The following is a 27,021-nucleotide window of genomic DNA, read 5'->3' on the forward strand; positions in this document are numbered from 1 at the left end:
GCCCCTTAGTTCCAGTGAAGGGAACTCTTAAGGCGTCAGCATACCAAGACATTTTGGACAATTGCATGTTCCCAACTTTGTAGGAACAGTTTGGGGATGGGCCCTCCCTGTTCCAACATGACTGCACACCTTGTGGACAGCCTTCCCAGAAGAGTTGGAGCTATTATAGCTGTAAAGGTTGGACCAACTCAATATTGAACCCTATGGACTATCTATCTATCTATATATATATATATATATATATATATATATATATAGTATACCAGCATATGTACCTAAGCAAGCTCCCTTAATTAATAGTACCAGTTAAAAAAAACATATATTTCAAATATATATATATATATATATATATATATATATATATATATATATATATATTTTTTTTTTTTCTATGAATGAATATGCACATTAACATAACCTATTTAATAAGGGATTAGAGGCTGTTCGCTCAGCTAAGTGAATCTTTGCTTTGTATAGTGTCTGTTAGTAAATATGAGGGAACTATGTTCACTTTGAACACCCAATCATGTCCAAGAGAAATAAGAAAATAGACCCCTAATGTCACCCCTGCACTCTACTGAAATGAATTAAGCACAGATTGTGCTTGGTTAGCTTCTTCCCTGACTACAGCAGCCGGGGGAATCACAGTGCTGAAATCAGAAGTGACCAAATGCTCATCGCTTCTAGCTTTAACTTTTGCAGGGATGATAAGCGAATGATGATCACCCTCCTTGCCGACACCCACCGTGGTGTCCCAAAAGGGGCAACAGAGCTTGAAATACATGATGAAGGGGTCAGGTGGAAGGGAGGGGGCGGCCTGTTACGGCACCCATGGAAGTAAACCGTCTGACTTTCCTTCGCTGACATTTTCTTTTGTTTGTGTTGGATAAAGAATGGAAGGATTAGAACCTCTGTCAGGTTTTTATTGTTATATGTGTCCTCCACTAGGGATTTACTGTCTCTATTTGTTCTGGTGACCATTGTCACTGGGACTGGGCATCCACAATTTAGAATTACCCCTGAAAAAAGCATAACGGGGAAGTCTTCCAATAAGGAAATTTGTCCTGATGATAATTGCCTCGGTGAGAAATTATCTTATCATCTAGGATAGTGATGGGCTTGGGTTCGGTCCAAACCCAAGTTCGTGCAAACCTGCGGGAGATTGCCTGCACCACAGCGGACAACATACTCAAAGGGATGGGGATACTCATGACATAAATGACCTATTATGGGCACATGGCCATATTAGGTCAATGTTATCACAAGCAACCCCGCCCCTTTGCATACATGCCTATACATCTCCTGCCTGTGGTTCATTGGTTCAGCAAAGACCGCTAACTTCTGGGTTCAGACAGAAATCAATCTCATCCCTACTCCAGACCTAATATCAATTCCTGTTGTATTTTAAGATAGGAATTGAAGAAAAAACTTCCCAAAGGGACAGCAAAAAAAGTAAAAAAAAATTTGAATTTTAACCATTCTCTAAGTTTTGTTTTTTTTTGCAAAGTTTTGCTAGAATTGGATTGGAGTATAAAGCAGTGGAAGGTTTATTGAAACATTAGTCTCTTAATGTGGTTGCATCCTTCTCGCAGCCCTTACCCTATTGTCTAGTTTCCCTTTCATCATATACTATTTTATGTTACAGGTGTAGGCTACCAGCATAGTTCTCCAATGGAAAATACTACTTTCCTCTCTGCCAACCTTACCGATATGTCCTTGCTCAAAACTGCTGGCATTGTAAACATGACCTGCTTTATCATCTTAGTACTGAGTCATTGCATCTTCTTCTATTTTGTTGTGGTCATACTTTACGCTTTCTTCACCACTGCTTATATTAAGGAGAAGGCTCGCTATGTCCTCTTCATCCATATGATTCTTAACGATACCCTTTATCTCATAGTGGTCTTTGCCCTTTATGTAGCTTACATGTATTATGTTTACATCCCAGCCTCGATCTGCTACACTATGCTGATGATAAGCACATCAACTTTCCGCGTCACTCCCTACAATCTAAGTGTCATGTCGTTGGAACGCTACGTGGCAGTGTGCTTTCCGCTGAGACACGCTCAGCTGTGTTCTCCAAGGAGCTCCACCATCACCCTTGCTTGTATTTGGGCAGTAGCGTTGATATTTAACCTGGCAGACATTGTTGTCCTGGGCTCCAAGGTTGGGAAGAACTTCTTCTCCCTGTCTGTGATTTGTAGCCGAGCGTCAATGACGGGGACTCAGGAACAAGGCATCATCACACTCTGTAGCATCACCATTAGCTTTTCTGCTGTGGGACTCATCATCATCTACACTTATATACAGGTGGTGCTGGTTGCTCGAAAGATCGGCTCTGACAAATCGTCGGCTTTCAAGGCTGGAAAGACGATCATGCTTCATGCATTTCAGCTGATATTATGTATGATGTCCTTCAGCTCTTCTGTCACCGAAACCTACCTGAAAAAGTATCAAGTCTTTCTGAATATTATTAATTATCTGCTCTTCATGTGTCTTCCCCGGCTTCTAAGCCCATTAATCTATGGACTGAGAGATGAAACCTTCCGCAAGTATATGATGACATTCCGATCGGCAGTACCATCAATAGAAGAGGCTTATAAGTAAATTAATATCTGTGATAATTTTGGTTTTGTAAATAAAATCCTGAAGGTATTACAAATCTTAATGCTTTTCATACAATATTGTCTTTAATTTGCTTAATTTTGACTTTATTAGGCCTCAGGATTAGGAAGCAAAAAATATGCTTAGCAGACAAAAAGTATCTTTGTTTTCCCATCTCTGGAGAGCCACAGGTGGGTCATATAAGCAGCCACAGAGGTGAATGGCTGTACGCTTTTGTGCACATGTACATCCTATGAGCATGCTTTTGGAAATGCCAATGCAGATAAGCATTTGTGTTTACAAAAAGCATGCTCATAGGAGATACATTCCTAAATTCAAAACTTTCACATTTGGTAAAGTACGTTGTATGCGTAGGCATGGGTACAGCTGATGCAGAGAAGCATTGACGTTGGCATTTACACGAGCATGGGCATACAGTCATTTACCTCTATGACCCTTGACCAGCTGCACACCCCATATGCAGCTCCTCAGCAATGGGAAAAGTGGGAAAAGCAAGTGTTTTTTATGCTAGGTATATCTTATGCCTAACTATGTCGGTGTGCATGTGGGCGGGGTCACCTGCGGCTGTGTACGTGGGGGGCAACTCTTGAAAGGAGTGCGCTCATCAAATGCCAGGTTCCAGGTGGAGACTGCGGTCATGTGAAGAATCGAACATTAAGGCAGATCCCCAACTTAGAGATGAGCCTTCACTGTGTGCAGTAATAAAGTACAGAGTTCCTCTGAAAAGTATCTTGTCCTTTATCACCACACATGGTAACTTGTATGTTTGCATTAGGAGGGACATGCTGAGCCTGCTCCCACTCCACCAGTCCAGCGTATCTCTGTTACCTCACTCCCAGTAACAGAATGGGGTCCCACCAAGCACCTAGTGTGGACCTCATGCGTGCTCTTAACTCAGTGCTTCCCTTCCCGTACCTCATGGCCATAGATCTCCTTAACGTGGGTTTGGATTTGGTTGGATACCGACTGGGAGGGAGCCAGAACAACGACCCCCTCGCTACCGGAGGGACCTGTCATCCTAACCAGGCACCATGCTTAATGACTGGTTGCTTGAAGCTTGTTCTTTTACTTGTTTACCCATAGCAGCTACACTCCTCTTCTCTGTGCCTTCCTGATTTAACCCTTTGTAGCAGTGTTACTTCATACCCCATACTGCATTTACAGACCCAAGTTCTTTAGATACAGCAGAACCAACATGCACCCCTTTGAATTACTTCAGACCAGGCCCAAACGCATAGTTGGCAACATTGTGAAAAAATTAATAGGGACACTTTTTGTCTGTAGGCGGAGACTTGTTATAATTAGGGGCGGGGCATCTGTTTGTAGGCGTGATTTTTGGGGGAAGGAAAATGCCGCACGTGAAGCGCGCAGAGGTGAAAAATTTAGTTTTAGTTAGTTTAACCACTTACGGACCGCCCACCGTCGTTATACGTCGGTATTTTGAAGAGGGATATCGTTGTTATGGCAGCAGCTAGCTGCCATAACCCCGGTATCCTCTTCTTCAGCGGGCGCTCCTCTTCAAGATAAAAGTGGTCTCTGCAGCGGATTCGCCGCAAGATCACTTTTATCGGCGTCGGGAGGGGGCCGCCCCCCTCCCGCCGCGCTCCGGTGCCTTCCGCCACTTACCCATCTTCATATCATTGCAAAACGTCACTTCCGCCCATAGCTCTTAAAGGGCCATTTTAATTTTTTTTTTTTTTTTAATTACAAATTTATTTATTTTTTTTTGCATTTAAGTGTAAATATGAGATCTGAAGTCTTTTTGACCCCATACCTCATATTTAAGAGGTCCTGTCATGCTTTTTTTCTATTACAAGGGATTTTACATTTCTTGTAATAGGAATAAAAGTGACACATTTTTTTTTAAAAAAAAGAACAGTGTAAAAATAAAAAATAAAAGGTAAAATAAATAAGAAAAAATATTTTTTTTTTAAATGCGCAGAGCTCGCGTGCAGAAGCGAACGCATACGTGAGTAGCGCCCGCATATGAAAACGGTGTTCAAACCACACATGGGAGGTATCGCCGCAATCAGTAGAGCGAGAGCAATAATTCTAGCCCTAGACCTCCTCTGTAACTCAAAACATGCAACCTGTAGAATTTTTTAAACGTCGCCTATGGAGATTTTTAAGGGTAAAATTTTGTTTCCATTCCACGAGCGGGCGCAATTTTGAAGCGTGACATGTTGGGTAACAATTTACTCAGGGTAACATTATCTTTCACAATATAAAAAAATTGGGCTAACTTTACTGTTGTCTTATTTTTTAATTAAAAAAAGTTTATTTTTCCCCCAAAAAATGCACTTGTAAGACCACTGTGCAAATACGGTGTGACAGAAAGTATTGCAACGACCACCATTTTATTCTCCCGGTTGTTAGAAAAAAAATATATATAATGTTTGGGTGTTCTAAGTAATTTTCTAGCAAAAAAATAATGCTTTTAACTTGTAACCAACAAATCTCAGAAAGAGGCTCGGTCCTTAACCCCTTGCCGAAGGCTCACGCCAATATACGTCGGCAGAAGGGCACGTATAGGCATATTAACATACCTGTCCGTTGCCCTTTAAGATGCGGCATTGTGGGCGCGCACCTGCTGCGAGCTCCGTGAGTGTGATCGCGGGCCCCGCGGACTTGATATTCGCGGGGATACCCGCGATCGGCTCGCGGAGAGGAAGAACGGGGAAATGCTGATGTAAACAAGCATTTCCCCGTTCTGCCTAGTGACACTGACACTGATCACAGCTCCCTGTGATCGGGAGCGGTGATCAGTGTCGTGTCACGAGTAGCCCATCCCCCCACACAGTTAGAATCACTCCCCAGGACACACTTAACCCCTGCAGTGTCCCCTAGTGGTTAACCCCTTCACTTCCAGTCACATTTACACAGTAATCAGTGCATTTTTAATCGCACTGACTGCTGTATAAATGTGAATGGTCCCAAAATAGCGCCAAAAGTGTCCAGTCTGTCTGCCATAATGTCAAAGACATGACAAAAATCGCAGATCGCCGCCATTACTAGTAAAAAAAAAAAATATTAATAAAAATGCCATAAAACTATCCCCTATTTTGTAGACGCTATAACTTTTGTGCAAACCAATCAATAAACGCTTATTGCGATTTTTTTTACCAAAAATATGTAGAAGAATACATATCGGCCTAAACTAAGAAAAACATTTTTTTTTATATTTTTTGGGGGGGTATTTATTATTGCAAAAAGTAAAAAATATTGCGTTTTTTCTAAATTGTCACTCTTTTTTTTGTTTATAGCGCAAAAAATAAAAACCGCAGAGGTGATCAAATACCACCAAAAGAAAGCTCTATTTGTGTCGAAAAAAGGACGGCAATTTTGTTTGGGAGCCACGTCGTATGACCACGCACTTGTCAGTTAAAGTGACACAGTGCCGAATCGCAAAAAACGCACTGGTCTTTTGGGCAGCCAAATGGCTGAAGTGGTTAAACTAAATATCGGGCGTGGCTTAAAAGGGGTGTGATTCGAATCTGAGATGAACGAGGGACGGAGGGAGAAAGAGAGAGGGAGAGAGAGCGAAAGAAAGAAAGTAAGAAAGAAAGAGATAGGGAAGGAATCAGAGAGAAGGAAGAAAAGAAAGAGGGATGGAGAGACAGCAGGCCCAGATCCTACACAACAATAGAAATATGTGTATTCCAGAAAGTTTAACAATCAGCAGATAAAGATACTCCAAACACCTGGTGTTAGAGCTTCAATCATCATGGCACCATGGTTGATATGGTGTCAGGAGGATGATTGAAGCACATTATTTCTATTATTACATTGTAATATAAAATGAAATTGTTCAACTCACCATAATGCAGAATTAGTGGGAGCCCTGAGCGTGTCACTTGCCACGTCGCCTGCCACCAGATGCCATCAGGTGTCCCCAGCAGAGTCCCTCCTTACATCAGGTACCCCAGCAGAGTCCCTCCTTACATCAGGTGCCCCCAGCAGTGTCCCTCATTACATCAGCTGCCCCCAGCAGAGTACCTCCTTACATCAGGTACCCCCAGCAGAGTCCCTCCTTACATCAGGTGCCCCCAGCAGTGTCCCTCTTTACACCAGGTGCCCCAAGCAAGATTCCGTCCTTACATCAGGTGCCCCCAGCTGAGTCCCTCCTTACATCAGGGGGCCCCAGCAGAGTCCCTCCTTACATTACAGGTGCCCCCAGCAGAGTCCCTCCTTACATCACAGGTGCCCCCAGCAGAGTCCCTCCTTACCTCACAGGTGCCCCCAGCAGAGTCCATCCTTACATCAGGTGCCCCCAGCAGAGTCCCTCCTTACATTAATGTAATGACTGCCACCATTACATTAGACCAGCTCTCTGTCGCGGAGGCCAAGCTTGGCAGGTCTTTTTCCCCGTGTGTTCAGTGGAGAGGGGAGGGGTCTCTGATCCACGCAGCTAACCGGTTTCAGTGTACAAGAAAACTGTATACACTGAAGAGAGAAGCTGATCTGCATTTATCGGAGGAATGAGTAAGCACCCGTTATGAGTGCGAAACGCGTCAGCTGAGCTCTGTACATTCCTGCTGTAGTGTCCTGTATATCCTGTGATCCAGCTTTTTAAACAATAAAGGCATTCGTTATTCAGTCCGGTGTGCGGCATCCAGATCTCTTCGTCCACTTCTGCTCCACTTTGCATTAGCCAGCACCTGGGACTCTTCTTTACTGAAGGATTCATACCAGTCATTCCACCTATCGATCCAGACCTACCTGAGCAGTGGAGCTTTCTTTGCTTTGATTGCATTTCTGGGTGCCAAACACAGTCCCGATTATTCCCAGGACAAAAGCAAAAAATCAGGATTTTGAGAGGGACATGCTCAGATCGGGACGAGGGTCCAATTTTTGGGATTGTCACTGGAAAATCGGGACTGTTGGTAATTATGCCAACGGTTAATGTAACTTTACTGAACACAATGCCGCATACAGTTCATAATGGACAGCGTTTTTTCACTAATCCTAACTAGGATAATGTAGTGGCCCAGGCATACCTCCCTCCGTGAGGTTAGAGTCCATAATGGCAATATCCATGGCTTGGATGTCCTTCACAATTCCCGGTTTCTTCAGTAGCACCACAACTGTGCTCACAGATGAGGTTGTAACTCTTGGACCCATCAGTACCCAGGCTGGCTGCTGGCTTATTAAACTGTACACATTTTCAACCTGCCTACATGCTTGAGGTCTTAACAAAATATGCAAAGTAAACCAGCTCAGTCCAGCTATTTAAATCTCAAAGTGTTGCCCTTTTTCTTGTTAAGACAATCCTCCCCTCTGCTACTTATGAAATTACTATCACAATGACACAGGGGCCTTAACGCCAGTCCAAATCCAGCTATTTTTTTCTATTGTCCCCTCTGGGCCCCATCCTCCAAAAAATGTCATCCATTTTTCTAGGGAGGTCCACCTCCACATTGTTCCAATTTGGGCAGTGGTGCTAATAATTAACTTGAGGGATATTGTTGTCCTGGAAAAACTTGTGTGTGTGTGTGTGTGTGTGTGTGTGATTTGCAGTTAGGTGTCAATGATGAGGACTCAAGAAAAAGGTACCATCATACTCTGTAGCCTTGCTTCCAATTGGGGGTCTCATCATTATTTACACTTATATTCAGGTGCCCAAATTAGGTCTTACGCACACTGTCCCATGCCAGGAGCTGAACACCATCCAGCTTCCACTGGGAAATCCTCTACTGGGGAGATAAGAGATCCTCCTCCAGACCAGGATTTCAAAACAGTGCCTTCCCGTGAATAATACTTTACCGGTATCAGTCATCCCCAGGCCCTCAGCCAAGCTCCTGCTGAGGCCTACACTGTAACAAAAATTCTCTTTAGCAATCTTTTCCAGGTCCTCAGCTCAACTTCTGCTGAGGCCCAGACTTCAGTTCCTTGCTTCACTAGCTATCTCCAAAGATATTTGCCTTTATTAAATAAGGTGTCATCCAAAATACAGGTCACAGCAAAGTGGAACAAAACTTACGCGTTTGATGACTAAACACTCCTTGTAGTGCAAAACGCGTAAGCTTTGTTCCACTTTGCTGTGACCTGTATTTTGGATGACGCCTTATTTAATAAAGACAAATATCTTTGAAGTGCGGCTTTCCAGAATTTCTTTGATGTCTAACTGCCATAGCATTGCCAGCACCTGGACTTCTAGACTGAAGGAGATGCATTTTACCTGGATCTGACCCACCTGGAGCGGTGATACTCTCTCTTTACTAGCTACCCTGTTTCCCCGAAAATAAGACCTACTGTGATTGTTGGTGATGGCTGCAATATAAGCCCTACCCCCCAAATAAGCCCTAGGTAAAGTCCTTGTAGGTCTTATTTTCAGGGTAGTGCTTATTTTCGGGGAAACAGGATAGGGCTTATTTGGGGGGTAGGGCTTATATTGCAGCCATCACCGACAATCACGCTAGGTCTTATTTTCGGGGAAACAGGGTATATCCTAGAGGCAGCAGCCCCAGGAGAATTGGAACCCTCTCTAGAGAGGAAAAAACATGATACATATTTATACAGGTCATTGGATTTGCCCTGCCCTATATTCTGTAAGTGTCTTACAGAAGCAGGTGGGAGAAATCAAATACCGAACTAGGAAATCCTGGTCAGACAAAAACAGTCACTTACTGCTCCACTGACTGCAGTGAAGCCAAAAACTAAATTTAGCCAAGCAGCTTAACTGCAGGAGGGTGCTACATAATTTAATTGATATTTAATTTTTGATAGAGATAAAATTTTTTTTTTTTTTTTAGATTTTCCTTTTTTAACACGTGTGCAGCAGACCGCACCGTTGTTTTCAGTTTCTGTCTCCAGCATATCAAGCGTAGCAATACCATCAACCATTTGTCTACCACATGTTTGAAGATACATCTGACCTCTTACCACACAGCTCAGTGGGAACAGCACCAAAATGTTCTTCAAAGATAAAGGGTCGCAATCCTCCTCCTCATCCTCCTTCCATCTCCTCCTTTTCCACCTCTACCCAAGTATATACGATTCCCTCTCAGCAGCCTTCAGCGAGATGTATAATGGTATAACAAGAGTTGTCACAGCTCTACCCTATGGCTCCTCCAGCGAGGAAGTGCATCTGCATGGGGTAAGCATAGGCTGCAACCTTCCTCTGATTCTGCTACATTGAGCAGACAAGGTTTTACTGCCCCAACTGTGAGAGTGCAAAAAAAAAAAAAAAACATGCCCCTAGCCACCCTAATGCCAAGTGCCTAAATGTCTGCTTGGCCAAATTGCTGGCTTTACAGCTTCTGTCTTTCCAGCTGGTGGAGTCTGCCCCCATTCGGGAATTATCAGCCTGTGCTGTACCGCAGAGACAGGTTACCAGCCGCCATTTCTTTGCCCGTATGGCCATCCCTGCCCTTCACCATCACATGGAGGGTAATGTTTCCATGTTCCTGGACCATGCAGTCAGCAGCAAGCTCCACATGACCAAAGACACATGGTTCCTTAAATGTAAGCAAGGATAGTATACAGTATATACGGGAGGGCAGTTTAGGCCAGCGGGGTTCTCCTTTACCACTACCAGCACAACTCGGACCATCATCAGCACCATCAGCATCACTACCCCCAGTATTAGCTGCTTCCTTCAGGACCATTATCCTATCAGCAGCCTCTTTGTCGCTACATCAGTAGCAGCAGCCCACCAACAGCAATTTTTTGTTCGCACCATGTGCATCTTCAAATACTCAGCGGACACCCTCCACAGGCTAAGAAATACCACCTCTACTTTACCAACCTCCACTCAAAGAATACTTCAAAAAGAACAACTACTAAGGATCAATCTACAATCAACCATTAAACACAGGAAGACACCAAGTAAGCGCCCTGATCAACACCAGATCTGCAGTCAAGCACAGACAGGAAGTCCACGACTTCATCACCAAAAACAACATAGATTGCCTCTTCATCACGGAAACCTGGCTAACACCCGACTGCAACACTATCCTAACAGAATTAGTGCCGGAGAACTACAGAATACTAACTGAGCATAGAATTGGAAAAAAAGGAGGAGGCCTTGCAGTGATGTTCAAAGCCCACCTTGCGCTCGTCAAACCAACGCTACAGAACTCAGTGCCATTCATGGAGACACTTACTCTACATCTTCAAACAACACCCCAAGACACCATCCACATACTGCTATGCTACAGACCACCAGGACCGAAGACAAATCTCCTTATACCCTTCACCAAATTAATTTCGATACACACCCTGAAATCCAGAAACGTTCTGGTTCTCTGGGATTTCAACCTCTGGGCAAACCCCACCCAAGACCACATCGCCACCGCCTGAATAAACCAACTAGAGGAACTAGGTCTTCAGCAACTGATAAATGCTCCCACGCATGGGTCAGGGCACACTCTGGACCTCATCTTCAAACAAAACATGGACATCATCATACTCGACAACGCACCGCTTCCATGGACGGACCACCACGCTATCAATTTCAAAATCGCCACCAACTCCACCCTCCAAAAACCGAAACACCCAATAACAACACACTGGACAAGATCTCAGAAGAAACTACACTCGGAACTCTTCAAAAACACACTATCAAACAAAATAGCAATGCTAAATGTAAACCACTTAACAGAACAAACACTCGACTCCTTAAACAAGACAATACTACAAACAGCAGACTCAGCCGCTCTGAAACGTAGAGCACTCATCTGTAAAAAAAATTCTGGATGGTTTAATGACACTCTCACTCTACTAAAACAAGAACGTAGAAGAGCTGAAAGAGCCTGGAGAAGGAATTCTACAAAGGAAAATTGCACAAACTACATAGCACTCACCAAGAAATATCACAAAGCAATCTTCAATGCAAAAAAAGAACATTTCTCAAACACTATCTCAAAAGCCTTAAACCACCCTCGTGAACTTTTCAAACTAGACGCTCAGACTATGAAACCTACCTGCCTAGAGCCACCAGCAAACGAAACTCAAGAATTCTGCAATGAGTTATCAGATTTTTTCACCAACAAAATCGACAACATTCAGAAAATAATTCAACAGAAAAAGACAACCAACCTCAGCAACTTAAGAAAGAAGAGGAAATCAATACGATCGATACAAACATCACACAATCACTGAATTTCTCGTTGATCCCGATCTCCACGGACACCACCCAAAACATCATCAGAAGCCTCCGAGACAACACATCACCAAATGACATCATCCCAACAAAACTCCTAAAAGAATGCTCTGACATCTTGGCGCCCACCATAACACACCACATAAATCAGTCGTTCAAAGAAGGGATTGTTCCAACCGCCCTCAAGCAAAGCATAGTCAAACCCCTCCTAAAGAAACCCAACCTCGACCCCAAAGACCCCAACCATTGCAGACCGATAACAAGCCTGAACACTATCTCCAAGATTATGGAGAAAGCAGTAGTACAACCGCTACAACTCCATGCAGATTTAACATGGTTCGTATCCTTCTTAGGAAATCATTCACAGACAGGGAAACTAGGAGCCTTCACCTCTGAACCTTGCGCAATTTCTTATGGAGTCCCTCAAGGATCAGCCTTGTCACCCGTGCTCTTCAACATTTACATCCACCCACTCCTCAAAATCATCAGGAAATCGAACCTATGCTTCCACTCATACGCGGATGACACTCAACTCTACTTTCGCATCACCGTACAAAAAGACCAATATCAAGGACTAGAAAAATGCCTCTCATCGATTGATGACTGGATGACCGCGAGTTCCCTAAAACTCAATAGATCCAAAACAGAGCTTCTTCTCCTCCACGCAAACCAAAATACAAAAACCAAGCTCCCATAGACACCACCCACCATCCTTGTACAGAACATCTGCCCAAGCACCAAAGCTAAAAGTCTCAGAGTCATTTTCGACTCAGCGATGTCAATGGATGCACAAATAGGATCGGTAGTCAGCGGATCTCACCATCTCCTCTGCCTGCTACGTAGACTCATCCCCTTCATTCCAGAAAAGGAGAAAGCAGTAGTAGTTGGAACCATCATCAACTCCCGTCTCGACTACGCAAACTCCCTCTACATAGGTCTACCTAAATACCAGATTCAACACCTTCAAGTCGTCCAAAACACGGCAGCAAGACTGGTTACAGGAAAAAAACCCTAGGAATCCATCTCCTCATCACTGAGGACCCTACATTGGCTAACCGTGAAGGATCGGATCACTTTCTAGACCCCCTGCCTCACCCACAAATGCACACAAGGAAATGCTCCTTGATATCTCTGCGAGAAAATAAAACACTACACGCCCAATCGCAGCCACCGCTCAACCAACCAAAACCTCCTCCGCATCCCCAAGTTGCGCTACAAATCAAAAGAAGAACGACGATTCGCAGTCCATGGACCTCAGCTATGGAACGCTCTATCCATAACATCCGCATGGAAGAAAACCATCGGGCCTTCAGAAAAAAACTCAAGACCCACCTCTTCTAAATATGCAGGACAACACAGGACGAATCAGTGCCTTGAGGCGATTCAGTTTGCATTTGTAGCACTATTCAAGTCTTCATTCATTCATTCATTCAGTATATAATGTATGGTCCTCTGGATAACTCTACTGGCAGCCAGGAAGGATGCAAGACAGGGCACACCTCTGGAACTTGTTCAGCAGCCCTGCACCCTTACAGCTGCTGATGGCAGTACCAGATCTGTCACCTCCAACTCCTCCAACTCCTCCTTCTCAATGCCCGCTTCCTCTGAGTCATTCTTTGATCCACCAGTCCTTTTTAAACATTGAGGTTATTCTACGGCTCAGGCTGAAAGATGCCACCCACTTCTGCAGCTGGTATATGGAAATAGTCGTGCTAATAAAAAGTGCATAAACTTTAAATCAAAAAGCAAACACACTATAATGCATTGAGAGTGTATAAATCATATAATAAAAAAGTGACACATATGACAAATCTCTGTAAAGTGAAAAAAGTGAAAAAAGGTAACTTGTTAAATAATGTCTCTAAAAATGTGGTAAGTATGTCAGATTCTGTGGTGATTCTGTGGTGATACGGATCTGGAGAACGGGGAAGAGTTTTCAGAATTTTTAAACGCCACCAAGAGAAAGTGATGAATCCCTCCGTCAAGTGAGGGCCAGAAGGAATAAACACTCTTACCGCAAGGTCGTATTCACCAGCAGATATAGCCCTCTGCAGGGTCTGAGATGGGTCCTGGACCAAGATGTATAAATGAGCCCCGGCATCCTCCTCAATCGCTGGCCACAATCCGCCCACTTTCTTCAAAATTTCAATCTCCCAAAATGAGCACGGAGAAAGTAAAGAAAATAAAAGCTCCAATAGTGCGTTATCATTTTTATCAAACACTGCTCATTTATTGTAAAAAAAATGTCCATAGTATATACAAAAACAGCAGAAAAGCACTTGCCGGCAATAAAATTACAAACAAACATCCGGACTTCTGGGGTCACATGAGGCGTGATGACGTCAGCGTGTAGCTCTGCCCGATATGTTTAATCATACGTGACATCTTCCTGGGGCACGGGCGACGCACTGAGCCATGACCTTATATACACGGAACGGGCAACCAAGCCTCGTTTTCATGTGGCGCCCATATTAGAAAGAAGGGTGGATCCAAACCTCACTTGGAGAGGAAATCAAACCTCTCTCCCACATGGCGGTCATATCATAAAAAAGGAAGAGAACATTCAAATCTCATTCTCTATTGGTCGCCATCTAGCGGATACAAAGAGAACAGAAAATGAACCCTGTTCGCCCATGATAGCCGTATCAGGACAAATAAAAAGGAAATATTCAAGCACCACTTATACTTAATAACCAACTTCTAAGTTACATATATAAGTAGTATATACAAAGAAAAAGCGTATCTCAATGTGACTTCCGGACTTGCCTACCACATTAATTGATCGTGGGAAAAGGAAATTTTTATAAAGACTAAAATGCATGGATCGTATCAAATAAAAGGTAACGATCACTAGTCTCCTATTTTCATTCTGATCATGTGATGTTAGGACAACAAGGTGAGACAGAGGTTCCCTTGGCACTGTAAGGGGGCCAGCAACAAATGTGTCCACAGGCAAAGGTGGATGTGGTGGTCAGTCCTCAGGCAGGGCATAATTTCCTCTGTTTAGTGAGTTTGCCCATGTTATCCAGCCACAGCATGCAGAGGAGGTGCTGGACTGGCTTACTATACCCTCCTCATCCTCCTCATCCTCCTCATCCTCTGTCACCCAAGCAGAGACAAGTGTGCAGTCCCCTGCAGTTGCGGATAAGAGTGGATAAACCTGATAAACCTGCCTCCTTGTCCACATCTATTCCTGCCATAGCCCCAACATCAGCCATTGAGGAGTCAGCTGAGTTATTTGACCACAGCGTCGGCCACTTGCTCCTTGATGATGCCCAGCCATTACTGGATTCAGATGTTGGTTCTGAGGTCAAGGATGACAGGAACATGAGCCTAGAGAGAGGGAGGAACACTGGTAGACAAATTGGCATTCATGTTCCCCAAGCCGCAGCGTATTGCCAAGTTGTCTCCAGTGGTAATGATGTAGATGGAGGAGATGGAGATGAAGATGATGATGAGGTCACTGATGCAACTTGGGTGCCAGATAGAGCAGAGGAGGGAACTGAAGGTGAGGCGGCACAACCCCAAGGAGGCCGACATCAAGAAAGAGAGAGCAGCCACCCTATTCCATCACATTCTGCAGCTGTTATCTCCCGGCCCACTCCCCAAAGCTCAGCTGTCTGGGCCTTTTTCAGCACATCTGCAGCAGATCACACTGTTGCTATCTGCAAACTGTGTCTCATGCACATCAAAAGTGGCAAAAACACCAACCATTTGGGTACCACATGCTTAACAAGGCATTTAATGTCCAACCACTCAGCCTGTTGGCAAGAGCATCTAAAAGCCACACAAAAGTCTAAATGAGGAGGGTGCAGATCAGCTGGGAATGAAGATGGCCAAAAAGTTAGAGGGTTTTTAAACTAGGCGATAGGGGGGAGGGTCCAGAGGTAGAGATAGTCAGCGCGGAACATATTCCAGAGGGTAGTATTGGGGGCATTAGTGGTAGGTTGACCAAAGCACATAAACCCAAGGTAAGTATAGTAGCAAGTCCTAGTTGCAATCTCGGAACACCCAATAAGAGGATAATATGCGATAATATGCCACGTAGTCTAAACTATGTGGCATGTTTACCAATGCTAGGAGCCTGGCGGACAAGATGGGTGAACTAGAGATACTGTTTTACGAGGAGGATTTGGATTTTGTGGGAATTTCAGAGACTTGGTTCAACAGCTCTCATGATTGGCTGGCAAACATTCAAGGGTATACCCTTTATAGGAAGGATAGAGAGGGTAAAAAAGGGGGAGAGGTATGCCTATATATCAAGAATAATGTACAAGTGGATGTGAGAGATGACATCACTAAGGGAGCTAGGGAGGAGGTGGAATCCTTATGGGTGGAGCTCCAAAGGGATGAAGCTAAGGGGAAAATAATACTGGGAGTATGCTATAGGCCCCCTAACCTGAGGGAGGAGGGGAGACAGATCTCCTATCACAATTTGGATTAGCAGCAAGGATGGGAAGTGTTATCATAATGGGGGATTTTAACTATCCAGACATAGACTGGGCGGAGGGAACCGCGCATTCATCTAAGGCTCGCCAGTTCCTAAATGTCTTGCAGGACAATTTCATGGGTTAGATGGTAGACGCACCAGCTAGAAATAAAGCGTTACTGGATCTACTGATTGCCAACAATACAGACCTGATCACGGATGTGGAAATACGGGGCAATTTAGGTAACAGCGATCACAGGTCAATTGGCTTCAGTATAAATCACACAAATAGGAAACATAAGGGGAGTACAAAGACACTGAATTTCAAAAGAGCCAACTTTCCTAAACTACGAGTCTTGCTAGAAGGCATAAATTGGGATAAAATCTTAGGAACAAAGAACACGGAGAAGAGATGGGTTTGCTTTAAGAGCATATTAAATAAGGGCATTAGCCAATGCATCCCATTGGGTAATAAATTTAAAAGAGCGAACAAAAGTCCTGGATGGCTTAGCTCCAATGTAAAAATGCATATAAAAGCAAAGGAGAAGGCCTTCAAAAAATTACAAGGTTGAGGGATCATCATCAGCATTCAGACTTTATAAAGAATGCAACAAGAAATGTAAGGGTGCAATAAGGATGGCTAAGATAGAACGTAAAAGACACATAGCGGAGGAGAGCAAAAAAAAATCCCAAGAAATTCTTTAAGTATGTAAACAGTAAAAAAGGGAGGACAGACCATATTGGCCCCATAAAGAATGAGGAAGGACATCTGGTTACAAAGGATGGGGAGATGGTAAAGGTACTGAATTTATTCTTCTCCTCAGACTTCATGAGGGAATAAGGGGGCTTCAGTACCCAAAACTGCAGTGTTTATCCTCATGACACAACACAGGAAGCACCTCCATGATTAACAGAGGACAGAATTACAATTAGACTTGGGAAACTTAACATTAATAAATCACAGTGACCAGGTGGCTTGCACCTGAGGGTACTTAGGGAACTCAGTCAAGTAATTGCCAGACCATTGTTCCTAATTTTTACTGACAGTCTACTGACTGGAATGGTACCAGCTGATTGGAGAAAAGCCAATGTAGCACCAATATTTAAAAAGGGCCCAAAATACATCCCTGGAAATTACAGACCAGTTAGCCTAACATCAATAGTAGGGATGAGCTTCGAGTTCGAGTCGAACTCATGTTCGACTCGAACATGGGCTGTTCGCAAGTTCGCCGAACAGCAAACAATTTGGGGTGTTCGCGGCAAATTCGAATGCCGCAGAACACCCTTTAAAAGTCTATGGGAGAATCAAAAGTGTTAATTTTAAAGGCTTATATTCATGGTATTGTCATAAAAAGTGTTTAGGGACCTGGGTCCTGTCCCAGGGGACATGTATCAATGCAAAAAAAGGTTTTAAAAATGGCCGTTTTTTCGGGAGCAGTGATTTTAATAATAGTTAAAGTGAAACAATAAAAGTGTAATATCCCTTTAAATTTCATACCTGGGGGTTGTCTATAGTATGCCTGTAAAGGGGCGCATGTTTCCCGTATTTAGAAGTCTGACAGCAAAATGACATTTCAAAGGAAAAAAGTCATTTAAAACTACTCGCGGCTATTAATGCATTGCCTGTCCGACAATACACATAGAAGTTCATTGATAAAGTTGCATGGGAATTCCCCACAGGGGAACCTCGAACCAAAATTTAAAAAAAAATTACGTGGGGGGTCCCCCTAAATTCCATACCCTTCAGGTCTGGTATGGATTTTAAGAGGAACCCCGGCCAAAATTTAAAAAAAAAAAGGACATGGGGGGTCCCCCTAAATTCCATACCAGGCCCTTCAGGTCTGGTATGGATATTAAGGGGAACCCCGTGCCAAAATAAAAAAAAAACGGCGTGGGGTCCCCCCAAAAATCCATACCAGACCCTTATCTGAGCACGCAACCTGGCAGGCCGCAGGAAAAGAGGGGGGATGAGAGAGCGCCCCCCCTCCTGAACCGTACCAGGCCACATGCCCTCAACATTGGGAGGGTGCTTAGGGGTAGCCCCCAAAACACCTTGTCCCCATGTTGATGAGGACAAGGGCCTCATCCCCACAACCCTGGCTGGTGGTTGTGGGGGTCTGCGGGCGGGGGGCTTATTGGAATCTGGAAGCCCCCTTAAACAAGGGGACCCCCAGATCCTGGCCCTCCCCCCCTGTGTGAAATGGTAAGGGGGTACAAAAGTACCCCTACCATTTCACTAAAAAACTGTCAAAAATGTTAAAAATGACAAGAGACAGTTTTTGACAATTCCTTTATTTAAATGCTTCTTCTTTCTTCTTTCTTCTACCTTGTATCTTCCTTCATCTTCTTCTTCTTCTGGTTCTTCTGGTTCTTCCTCCAGTGTTCTCGTCCAGCATCTCCTCCGCGGCGTCTTCTTCCCTTCTTCTCCTCGGGCCGCTCCGCATCCATGGCATGGAGGGAGGCTACCGCTCTTCTCTTCATCTTCTTCTCTTCATCTTCTTGTCCTCATCTTCTTTTCGGGCCGCTCCGCATCCATGCTGGCATGGAGGGAGGCTCCCGCTGTGTGACGCTTCTCCTCTTCTGACGGTTCTTAAAAACGGGGGGGCCACCTGGTGACCCCGTCCCCCCTCTGACGCACGGAGACATGACGGGACTTCCCTGTAGCAATCCCCGTGACTCCACAGGGAAGTCCCGTCAAGTCACCGTGCGTCAGAGGGGGACAGGGCCGTTATTTAAGAACCGTCAGAAGAGGAGAAGTGTCACACAGCAGGAGCCTCCCTCCATGCATGGATGCGGAGCGGCCCAAAATAGAAGATGAAGACAAGAAGATGACGAGAAGAAGATGAAGAGAAGAGCGGGAGCCTCCCTCCATGCCATGGATGCGGAGCGGCCCAAGGAAAAGAAGGGAAGAAGATGCCGCGGGGGAGATGCTGGACGAGAACACCGGAGGAAGAACTAGAAGTACCAGAAGAACCAGAAGAAGAAGAAGATGAAGGAAGATAGAAGATAGAAGAAAGAAGAAGCATTTAAATAAAGGAATTGTCAAAAACTGTCTCTTGTCATTTTTAACATTTTTGACACTTTTTTTGTGAAATGGTAGGGGTACTTTTGTACCCCCTTACCATTTCACACGGGGGGAGGGCCGGGATCTGGGGGTCCCCTTGTTAAAGGGGGCTTCCAGATTCCAATAAGCCCCCCGCCCGCAGACCCCCACAACCACCGGCCAGGGTTGTGGGGATGAGACCCTTGTCCTCATCAACATGGGGACAAGGTGTTTTGGGGGGCTACCCCAAAGCACCCTCCCAATGTTGAGGGCATGTGGCCTGGTACGGTTCAGGAGGAGGGGGCGCTCTCTCATCCCCCCCTCTTTTCCTGCGGCCTGCCAGGTTGCGTGCTCGGATAAGGGTCTGGTATGGACTTTTGGGGGGACCCCACGCCGTTTTTTTTTATTTTGGCGCAGGGTTCCCCTTAATATCCATACCAGACCTGAAGGGCCTGGTGTCATGGTTATGCAATAGAGTTTGTCGATCAGCATACCTGTCTCCATGTGTTCATCTCTAGAGACCAGCTGACCCTCACCTGACTGCTTTTGTAACCTCTCCTCTAAGCATGGCCCCACCCCAGGCCCTATCAGGGAACCCTATATTAACCTGTGCACTGCAAGCCAGCAGTGCTGATCAACCATTGTGTGTTAGCCTCTGTGTGTACTTGCTGTGTTTCCTACATCTGATTCCTGTTACCGACTTTGGCCTGTTCTTAACTATTCATGTCTGCTCGTGACCCTGACCTTTGGCGTGTTCCCGACCATCCCTGTTTGCCTGTGACCCTGAACCTTGGCGTGTACTCTGTTGTCCTTGTCTGCTTGTGGCCCCGACCTTGGCTTGTCCCTTACTTTCCTTGTTGTTCCAGCCTGCTGCCTCCTTCCTCTTCTCCTGTAGTCTACCGTGAGCGTGAGCTGTGAGACCCTGGGGGCCGCGACCTGGAGCCAGACTGCAGCGCAGTCCATCCTAACCATTAAAGGTTCTGGTGAACACCTGCTGGCTCTTAGACTCCGCGCCCTGGGGAATCTATGCTCTAGCTCCCAGTGGGATCTATGTCAGTGATCCAGTAGACCTGCTTCCTGAAACCTCCCAGGGTTCAATCCGCAGCAATCAGCCATAGGGTCCACTACCTTGCGGTGCACTCCTGATCCCAACGGTGTGCATCTGTCACCTGGATACAGGTAACCTGACACCTGGTATGGAATTTAGGGGGACCCCCCACGTCATTTTTTTTTTTTTATTTTGGCCGGGGTTCCCCTAAATATCCATACCAGACCTGAAGGGCCTGGTATGGAATTTAAGGGGACCCCCCCACGTCATTTTTTTTTTAAATTTTGGTTCGGGGTTCCCCTGTGGGGAATTCCCATGCCGTTTTTATAAATGAAATTCTATGTGTATTGTCGGACCGGCAATTCATTAATAGCCGCGAGTAGTTTTAAATTACTTTTTTTCCTTTGAAATGTCATTTTGCTGTCAGACTGTTCTTAACACGGGAAACATGCGCCCCTTTACAAGCATATTATAAACACCCCCTAGGTACGAAATTTAAAGGGATATTACACTTTAATTGTTTCACTTTAAGCATTATTAAAATCACTGCTCCCGAAAAAACGGCCGTTTTTTAAACTTTTTTTGCATTGATCCATGTCCCCTGGGGCAGGGCCCAGGTCCCCAAACACTTTTTATGACAATAACTTGCATATAAGCCTTTAAAATTAGCACTTTTGATTATTCATGTTCGTGTCCCATAGACTTTAACCTTGTTCGCGTGTTCGAACAAATTTTTTGCCTGTTCGCATGTTCTGGTGCGAACCGAACAGGGGGGTGTTCGGCTCATCCCTAATCAATAGTATGTAAACTCTTGGAGGAGATGATAAATGACTATATACAAGATTTTAGTAATGAGAACAGTATCATTAGCAGTAATCAATAGGGATGAGCTTCTACTTCGAGTCGAACTCATGTTTTTTTTTTTTTTTTTAAATTCTTTATTTTTGAATAACATATAGTACATTCCACATAAAGTGTTTCACATAGTCTTCATTTCCTCTCTTACTTCTCCAATTATCATAATCTAACAACATGGTACATTTTCTTTTTAGGGGAACCCCAAACCAAAATTTAAAAAAAAAATGACGTGGGGGTCCCCCTAAATTCCATACCAGGCCCTTCAGGTCTGGTATGGATATTAAGGGTAACCCCGGCCAAAATTTAAAAAAAAAAATGACGTGGGGGTCCCCCTAAATTCCATACCAGACCCTTCAGGTCTGGTATGGATTTTAAGGGGAACCCCGCACCAAAAAAAAAAAAAACGTCGTGGGGTCCCCCCAAAAATCCATACCAGACCCTTATCCGAGCACGCAACCTGGCAGGCCGCAGGAAAAGAGGAGGGGATGAGAGTGCGCCCCCCCCTGAACCGTACCAGGCCACATGCCCTCAACATTGGGAGGGTGCTTTGGGGTAGCCCCCCAAAACACCTTGTCCCCATGTTGATGAGGACAAGGGCCTCATCCCCACAACCCTGGCCGGTGGTTGTGGGGGTCTGCGGGCTGGGGTCTTAGCGGAATCTGGAAGCCCCCTTTAACAAGGGGACCCCCAGATCCCGGCCCCCTCCTGTGTGAAATGGTAAGGGGGTACTTACCCCTACCATTTCACTAAAAAACTGTCAAAAATGTTAAAAATGACAAGAGACAGTTTTTGACAATTCCTTTAATCAAATGCTTCTTCTTTCTTCTGTCTTCCTTCATCTTCTTCTTCTTCTGGTTCTTCTGGTTCTTCCTCCGGCGGGATCTGGGGGTCCCTTTGTTAAAGGGGGCTTCCAGATTCCGATAAGCCCCCCGTCTGCAGACCCCCACAACCACCGGCCAGGGTTGTGGGGATGAGGCCCTTGTCCTCATCAACATGGGGACAAGGTGTTTTGGGGGGCTACCCCAAAGCACCCTCCCAATGTTGAGGGCATGTGGCCTGGTACGGTTCAGGAGGGGGGGCGCTCTCTCGTCCCCCCTCTTTTCCTGTGGCCTGCCAGGTTGCGTGCTTGGATAAGGGTCTGGTATGAATTTTTGGGGGGACCCCACGCCGTTTTTTGTTTTTTTTTGGCGCGGGGTTCCCCTTAAAATCCGTACCAGACCTGAAGGGTCTGGTATGGAATTTAGGGGGACCCCCACGTCATTTTTTTTTAATTTTGGCCGGGGTTCCCCTTATATCCATACCAGACCTGAAGGGCCTGGTATGGAATTTAGGGGGACCCCCACGTCATTTTTTTTTTAAATTTTGGTTCGGGGTTCCCCTGTGGGGAATTCCCATGCCGTTTTTATCAATGAACTTCTATGTGTATTGTCGGACCGGCAATGCAATAGCCGCGAGTACTTTTAAATGGGTTTTTTCCTTCGAAATGTCATTTTGCTGTCAGACTGTTCTAAACACGGGAAACGTGCGCCCCTTTACAGGCATACTATAGACACCCCCCCAGGTACGAAATTTAAAGGGATATTACACTTTTATTGTTTGACTTTAAGCATTATTAAAATCACTGCTCCTGAAAAAACGGCCATTTTTAAAACTTTTTTTTGCATTGATCCATGTCCCCTGGGGCAGGACCCAGGTCCCCAAACACTTTTTATGACAATAACTTGCATATAAGCCTTTAAAATTAGCACTTTTAAATATTCATGTTCGTGTCCCATAGACTTTAACGGCGTTCGCGTGTTCGAGCGAACTTTTTTCCTGTTCGCATGTTCTGGTGCGAACCGAACAGGGGGGTGTTCGGCTCATCTCTAGTAATCAACATGAATTCATTAAGATTTGTTCTTGCCAAACCAATCTATTAACCTTCTATGAGGAGGTGAGTTGCCATCTAGATAAAGGAAGGCCCGTAGATGTGGTGTGTCTGGACTTTGCAAAAGCATTTGACACAGTTCTCCATAAATTTTTACTGTACAAAATAAAGTCCGTTGGCATGGACCATAGGGTGAGTACATGGATTGAAAACTGGCGAGTTCAGAGGGTGGTGATAAATGGGGAGTACTCGGAATGGTCAGGGGTGGGTAGTGGGGTTCCCCAGGGTTCTGTGCTGGGACCAATCCTATTTAATTTGTTCATAAACGACCTGGAGGATGGGATAAACAGTTCAATCTCTGTATTTGCAGACGATACTAAGTTAAGCAGGGCAATAACTTCTCCGCAGGACGTGGAAACCTTGCAAAAAGATCTGAACAAATTAATGGGGTGGGCAACTACATGGCAAATGAGGTTCAATGTAGAAAAATGTAAAATAATGCATTTGGTTGGCAAAAATATGAATGCAATCTATACACTGGGGGGAGAACCTCTGGGAGAATCTAGGAAGGAAAAGGACCTGGGGGTCCTAGTAGATGATAGGCTCAGCAATGGCATGCAATGCCAAGCTGTTGCTAACAAAGCAAACAGAATATTGGCATGCATTAAAAGGGGGATCAACTCCAGAGATAAAACGATAATTCTCCCACTCTACAAGACTCTGGTCTGGCCGCACCTGGAGTATGCTGTCCAGTTCTGGGCACCAGTCCTCAGGAAGGATGTACTGGAAATGGAGCAAGTACAAAGAAGGGCAACAAAGCTAATAAAGGGTCTGGAGGATATTAGTTATGAGGAAAGGTTGGGAGCACTGAACTTATTCTCTCTGGAGAAGAGACGCTTGAGAGGGGATATGATTTCAATATACAAATACCATACTGGTGACCCTACAATAGAAATAAAACTTTTTCGCAGAAGAGAGTTTAACAAGACTCGCGGCCACTCTTTAAAATTAGAAGAAAAGAGGTTTAACCTTAAACTACGTAGAGGGTTCTTTACTGTAAGAGCGGCAAGGATGTGGAATTCCCTTCCACAGGCGGTGGTCTCAGCGGGGGGCATCGATAGCTTCAAGAAACTATTAGATAAGCACCTGAATGACCGCAACATACAGGGATATATAATGTAATACTGACACATAATCACACACATAGGTTGGACTTGATGGACTTGTGTCTTTTTTCAACCTCACCTACTAAGTAACTATATGTAACTATAGGCCCCCGGGCAATACAGTACACTGGGCCCTGTCTACACAATCACGCACGAGAATAAAAATACAAATTATCAATAAGGCTATATTTATTGGTACTTCCAACAAAATCAGCATTTAAACATTAACACTATGTTTGGACAATATAACACGAGCCTGAAAAGCAAGGAATTGAAAAACAAGAAATTACAGATTGAAATGGGACAGTGGCTGCGTTTGAAGGGCACAGTGGTTGCGTTTAATGGGCACAGTGGCTGCGTTTGACGGGCACAGTGGCTGTGTTTAATTGGCACAGTGACTGCGTTTGACAGGCACAGTGGCTGTGTTTAATTGGCACAGTGGCTGCAATTGACGGGCACAGTGGCTGCATTTGAATGGCATTGTGGCTGTATTTGAATGGCACAGCGGCTACGTTTGAATGGCATAGCGGCTGTGTTTGAATGGCATAGTGGCTGTATTTGAATGGCACAGTGGCTGTGTTTGAATGGCATAGCGGCTGTGTTTGAATGGCACAGTGGCAGCATTTTAATGGCACAGAGGCTGCGTTTGAATGGCATAGTGGCTGTGTTTGAATGGCACAGCAAGTTACTTACAGGGTGAGGCCGAGGGTCAGGTCAGGTGCAGTCACTCACACTCACAGCAAGGCAGGCTCAGCTCAGTCAGGCAGCTCTTCTCAGAAGTGCTCCGCTGTCCGCTCGCTCCCCTCCTGGCTCCCTCTGAGCCACGCTGAGTCTGAAGATGGCAGAGGTTGGTAGAGTTGGTTTTCCAGCCGCGGGCGCGCTCTGAATGCTGGGGCGGCCACGGCCTCTGACATCACTAGTTTTTAAGCGCCGGGTGGCCAGCGAATCTAGCAATCAGTGCAGTCGAGTGAGAGATGGCCCTGTCCAAAAAATCTCTAATCTTGTTCCCAGTGCACTACATTGTGGCCTCATCATACACACTGGCTCCCCAGCTGTTGCTGAGAATAATAAAGGCAGCTTGCAGGGAAAATGACATTTTTATTGGCTTTATAAATGCAATTATTGCTGCAGCAGATTCTACACATGGTACAGATCTGCCACTTTACAGGTAGACTAAGGGGACCCCCCAGGCACTATATTGGAACGAATTGTTCATTTTTATGCTTTCACTTTAAAAATCAAAAAATCACTGCTCATTTAAAAATGACATTTTTCACAAACTTTTTTTTTATTGATACATGTCCCCCAGGGCAGGACCCAGACCCCTATAACCATTGTATGCCCAATTACTTGCATATAAGCCTTCACAATGAGCACTTTTGATTTTTGACATTTGGGTCCCATTGACTTAATTGGGGTTCGTTATTTGGTTCCGAACTTTTGCTGTGTTTCGAAAGTTCTGGTGCGAACCAAACAGGGGTCCATTTGGCCCACCCCTAGCCATAATGTGTGCTGCAACCTTTAGCAGTCAGTCAGTGAGCAGTAATGATACACTGTAACCTCTGGCAACCAATCGCAATTGCTGCCTGATCTGATTCATTAAACTGATTTTGAGTCTAGCTACTATTTATTGTATGTCTCAGAACAGGTGGAGAGTGAAATTGCATGGAGGGGTGGGGAGGGGGGGCAAGAAAATGTTTGCACAAGGTCCAATCTATATTAAAGATGGCCCTGACTCCTGGATACTTACAGTATTGCTGTGATATTGCATGCTTTACACACTCAACTCTAGTGTGTCAGATGGGCTGAAGTTCTTAACCAATTCCCACCTGGCATATACATAATGATGCTGGTGGGAACCTCTTGTCGATCCGGGCATACATCAAATGACGTCCTCCTGGATCGTGCCCTGCGTGTGGCCCTTGGGGTCGTGCCGCCACCGATTTCATCCACCGGACACAGCTGATGACTGATCACTGTACCGTCCCCATGCAGGTACCATGTGACCGCCGTAACTAATCACAGCAGGCAGCAGGTCACACGACAGTTGTATACAATAGACGGCTTCCTTTCAACCTATCCATTGTATGCAATTGTGTTGCTAGCTGTGATTGTTCAGTGTGATCACATGGTACAGACTGGGCCAATCACAGCCCATCTGTACCATGTGATTAGCTCTGATTAATCATAGTTAATCACAAAAAAAGAAACGGAATTAATCAGTAAATCAGTAAAATGCTTGAATATAGCAATGTAAAGCACTGCTATATGCAAACATAATGTGTAAAAAATAAATACTGGTCATTTCCCCAGAGTAGTACAATGTTACTATGGTAACATTATATTGCTCTAGTCAAAGTGTGTTAAAAACATAATCGTAAAAAAAAGAAAAAATATATAATAAAAAAATATGTAAAAAAAAGTGAGTGTCCCTGATCACCACCATACCCATTATATGGTGATGCTGTACTACACTGGTGACATAGTTACATAGTTGGTAAGGTTGAATAAAAACAACAGTCCATCCAGTTCAACCTATGTAGGTGTGTGTGTGTGTGTGTAGAAAAAAAATAATTTCCCATATCCCCCTATATTGTTTTCGTTAAGATGTCCAAGAGTCTAAATCTAGCCATACTTCCTGCCAACACCACCGATTGTGGAAGAGAGTTCCACATCCTTATCGCCCTGTGAAAAAAATCCCTAAGCAGCTTAAGGTTAAACTGCTTCTCTTCCAGGCTCATTGTGTGACCCCGTGTCCTCTTACACTCCCTGGGACTGAAATGTTTCATACTTATGCTGGGATCACCATTGAGATATTTGTTTATCGCTATCAAATCTCCTCTCAAGCATCTCTTCTCCAGGGAGAACAAATTTAGCGCTTG

General features: G+C 44.7%; 1 protein-coding gene across 1 annotated transcript; it reads left to right on the plus strand.

The window, feature by feature from the left end:
- Nucleotides 1-1,671: 1,671 nt before the first annotated feature.
- On the plus strand, nucleotides 1,672-2,607 carry LOC141129754 (odorant receptor 131-2-like). Its single transcript, XM_073617840.1, has one exon. It carries the CDS (start codon nucleotides 1,672-1,674, stop codon nucleotides 2,605-2,607), a length of 936 nt encoding a protein of 311 aa, XP_073473941.1.
- Nucleotides 2,608-27,021: the final 24,414 nt, after the last annotated feature.

Source organism: Aquarana catesbeiana, linkage group LG02 (genome assembly GCF_042186555.1).
Source record: "Aquarana catesbeiana isolate 2022-GZ linkage group LG02, ASM4218655v1, whole genome shotgun sequence".
Taxonomy (NCBI): Eukaryota; Metazoa; Chordata; class Amphibia; order Anura; family Ranidae; genus Aquarana; species Aquarana catesbeiana.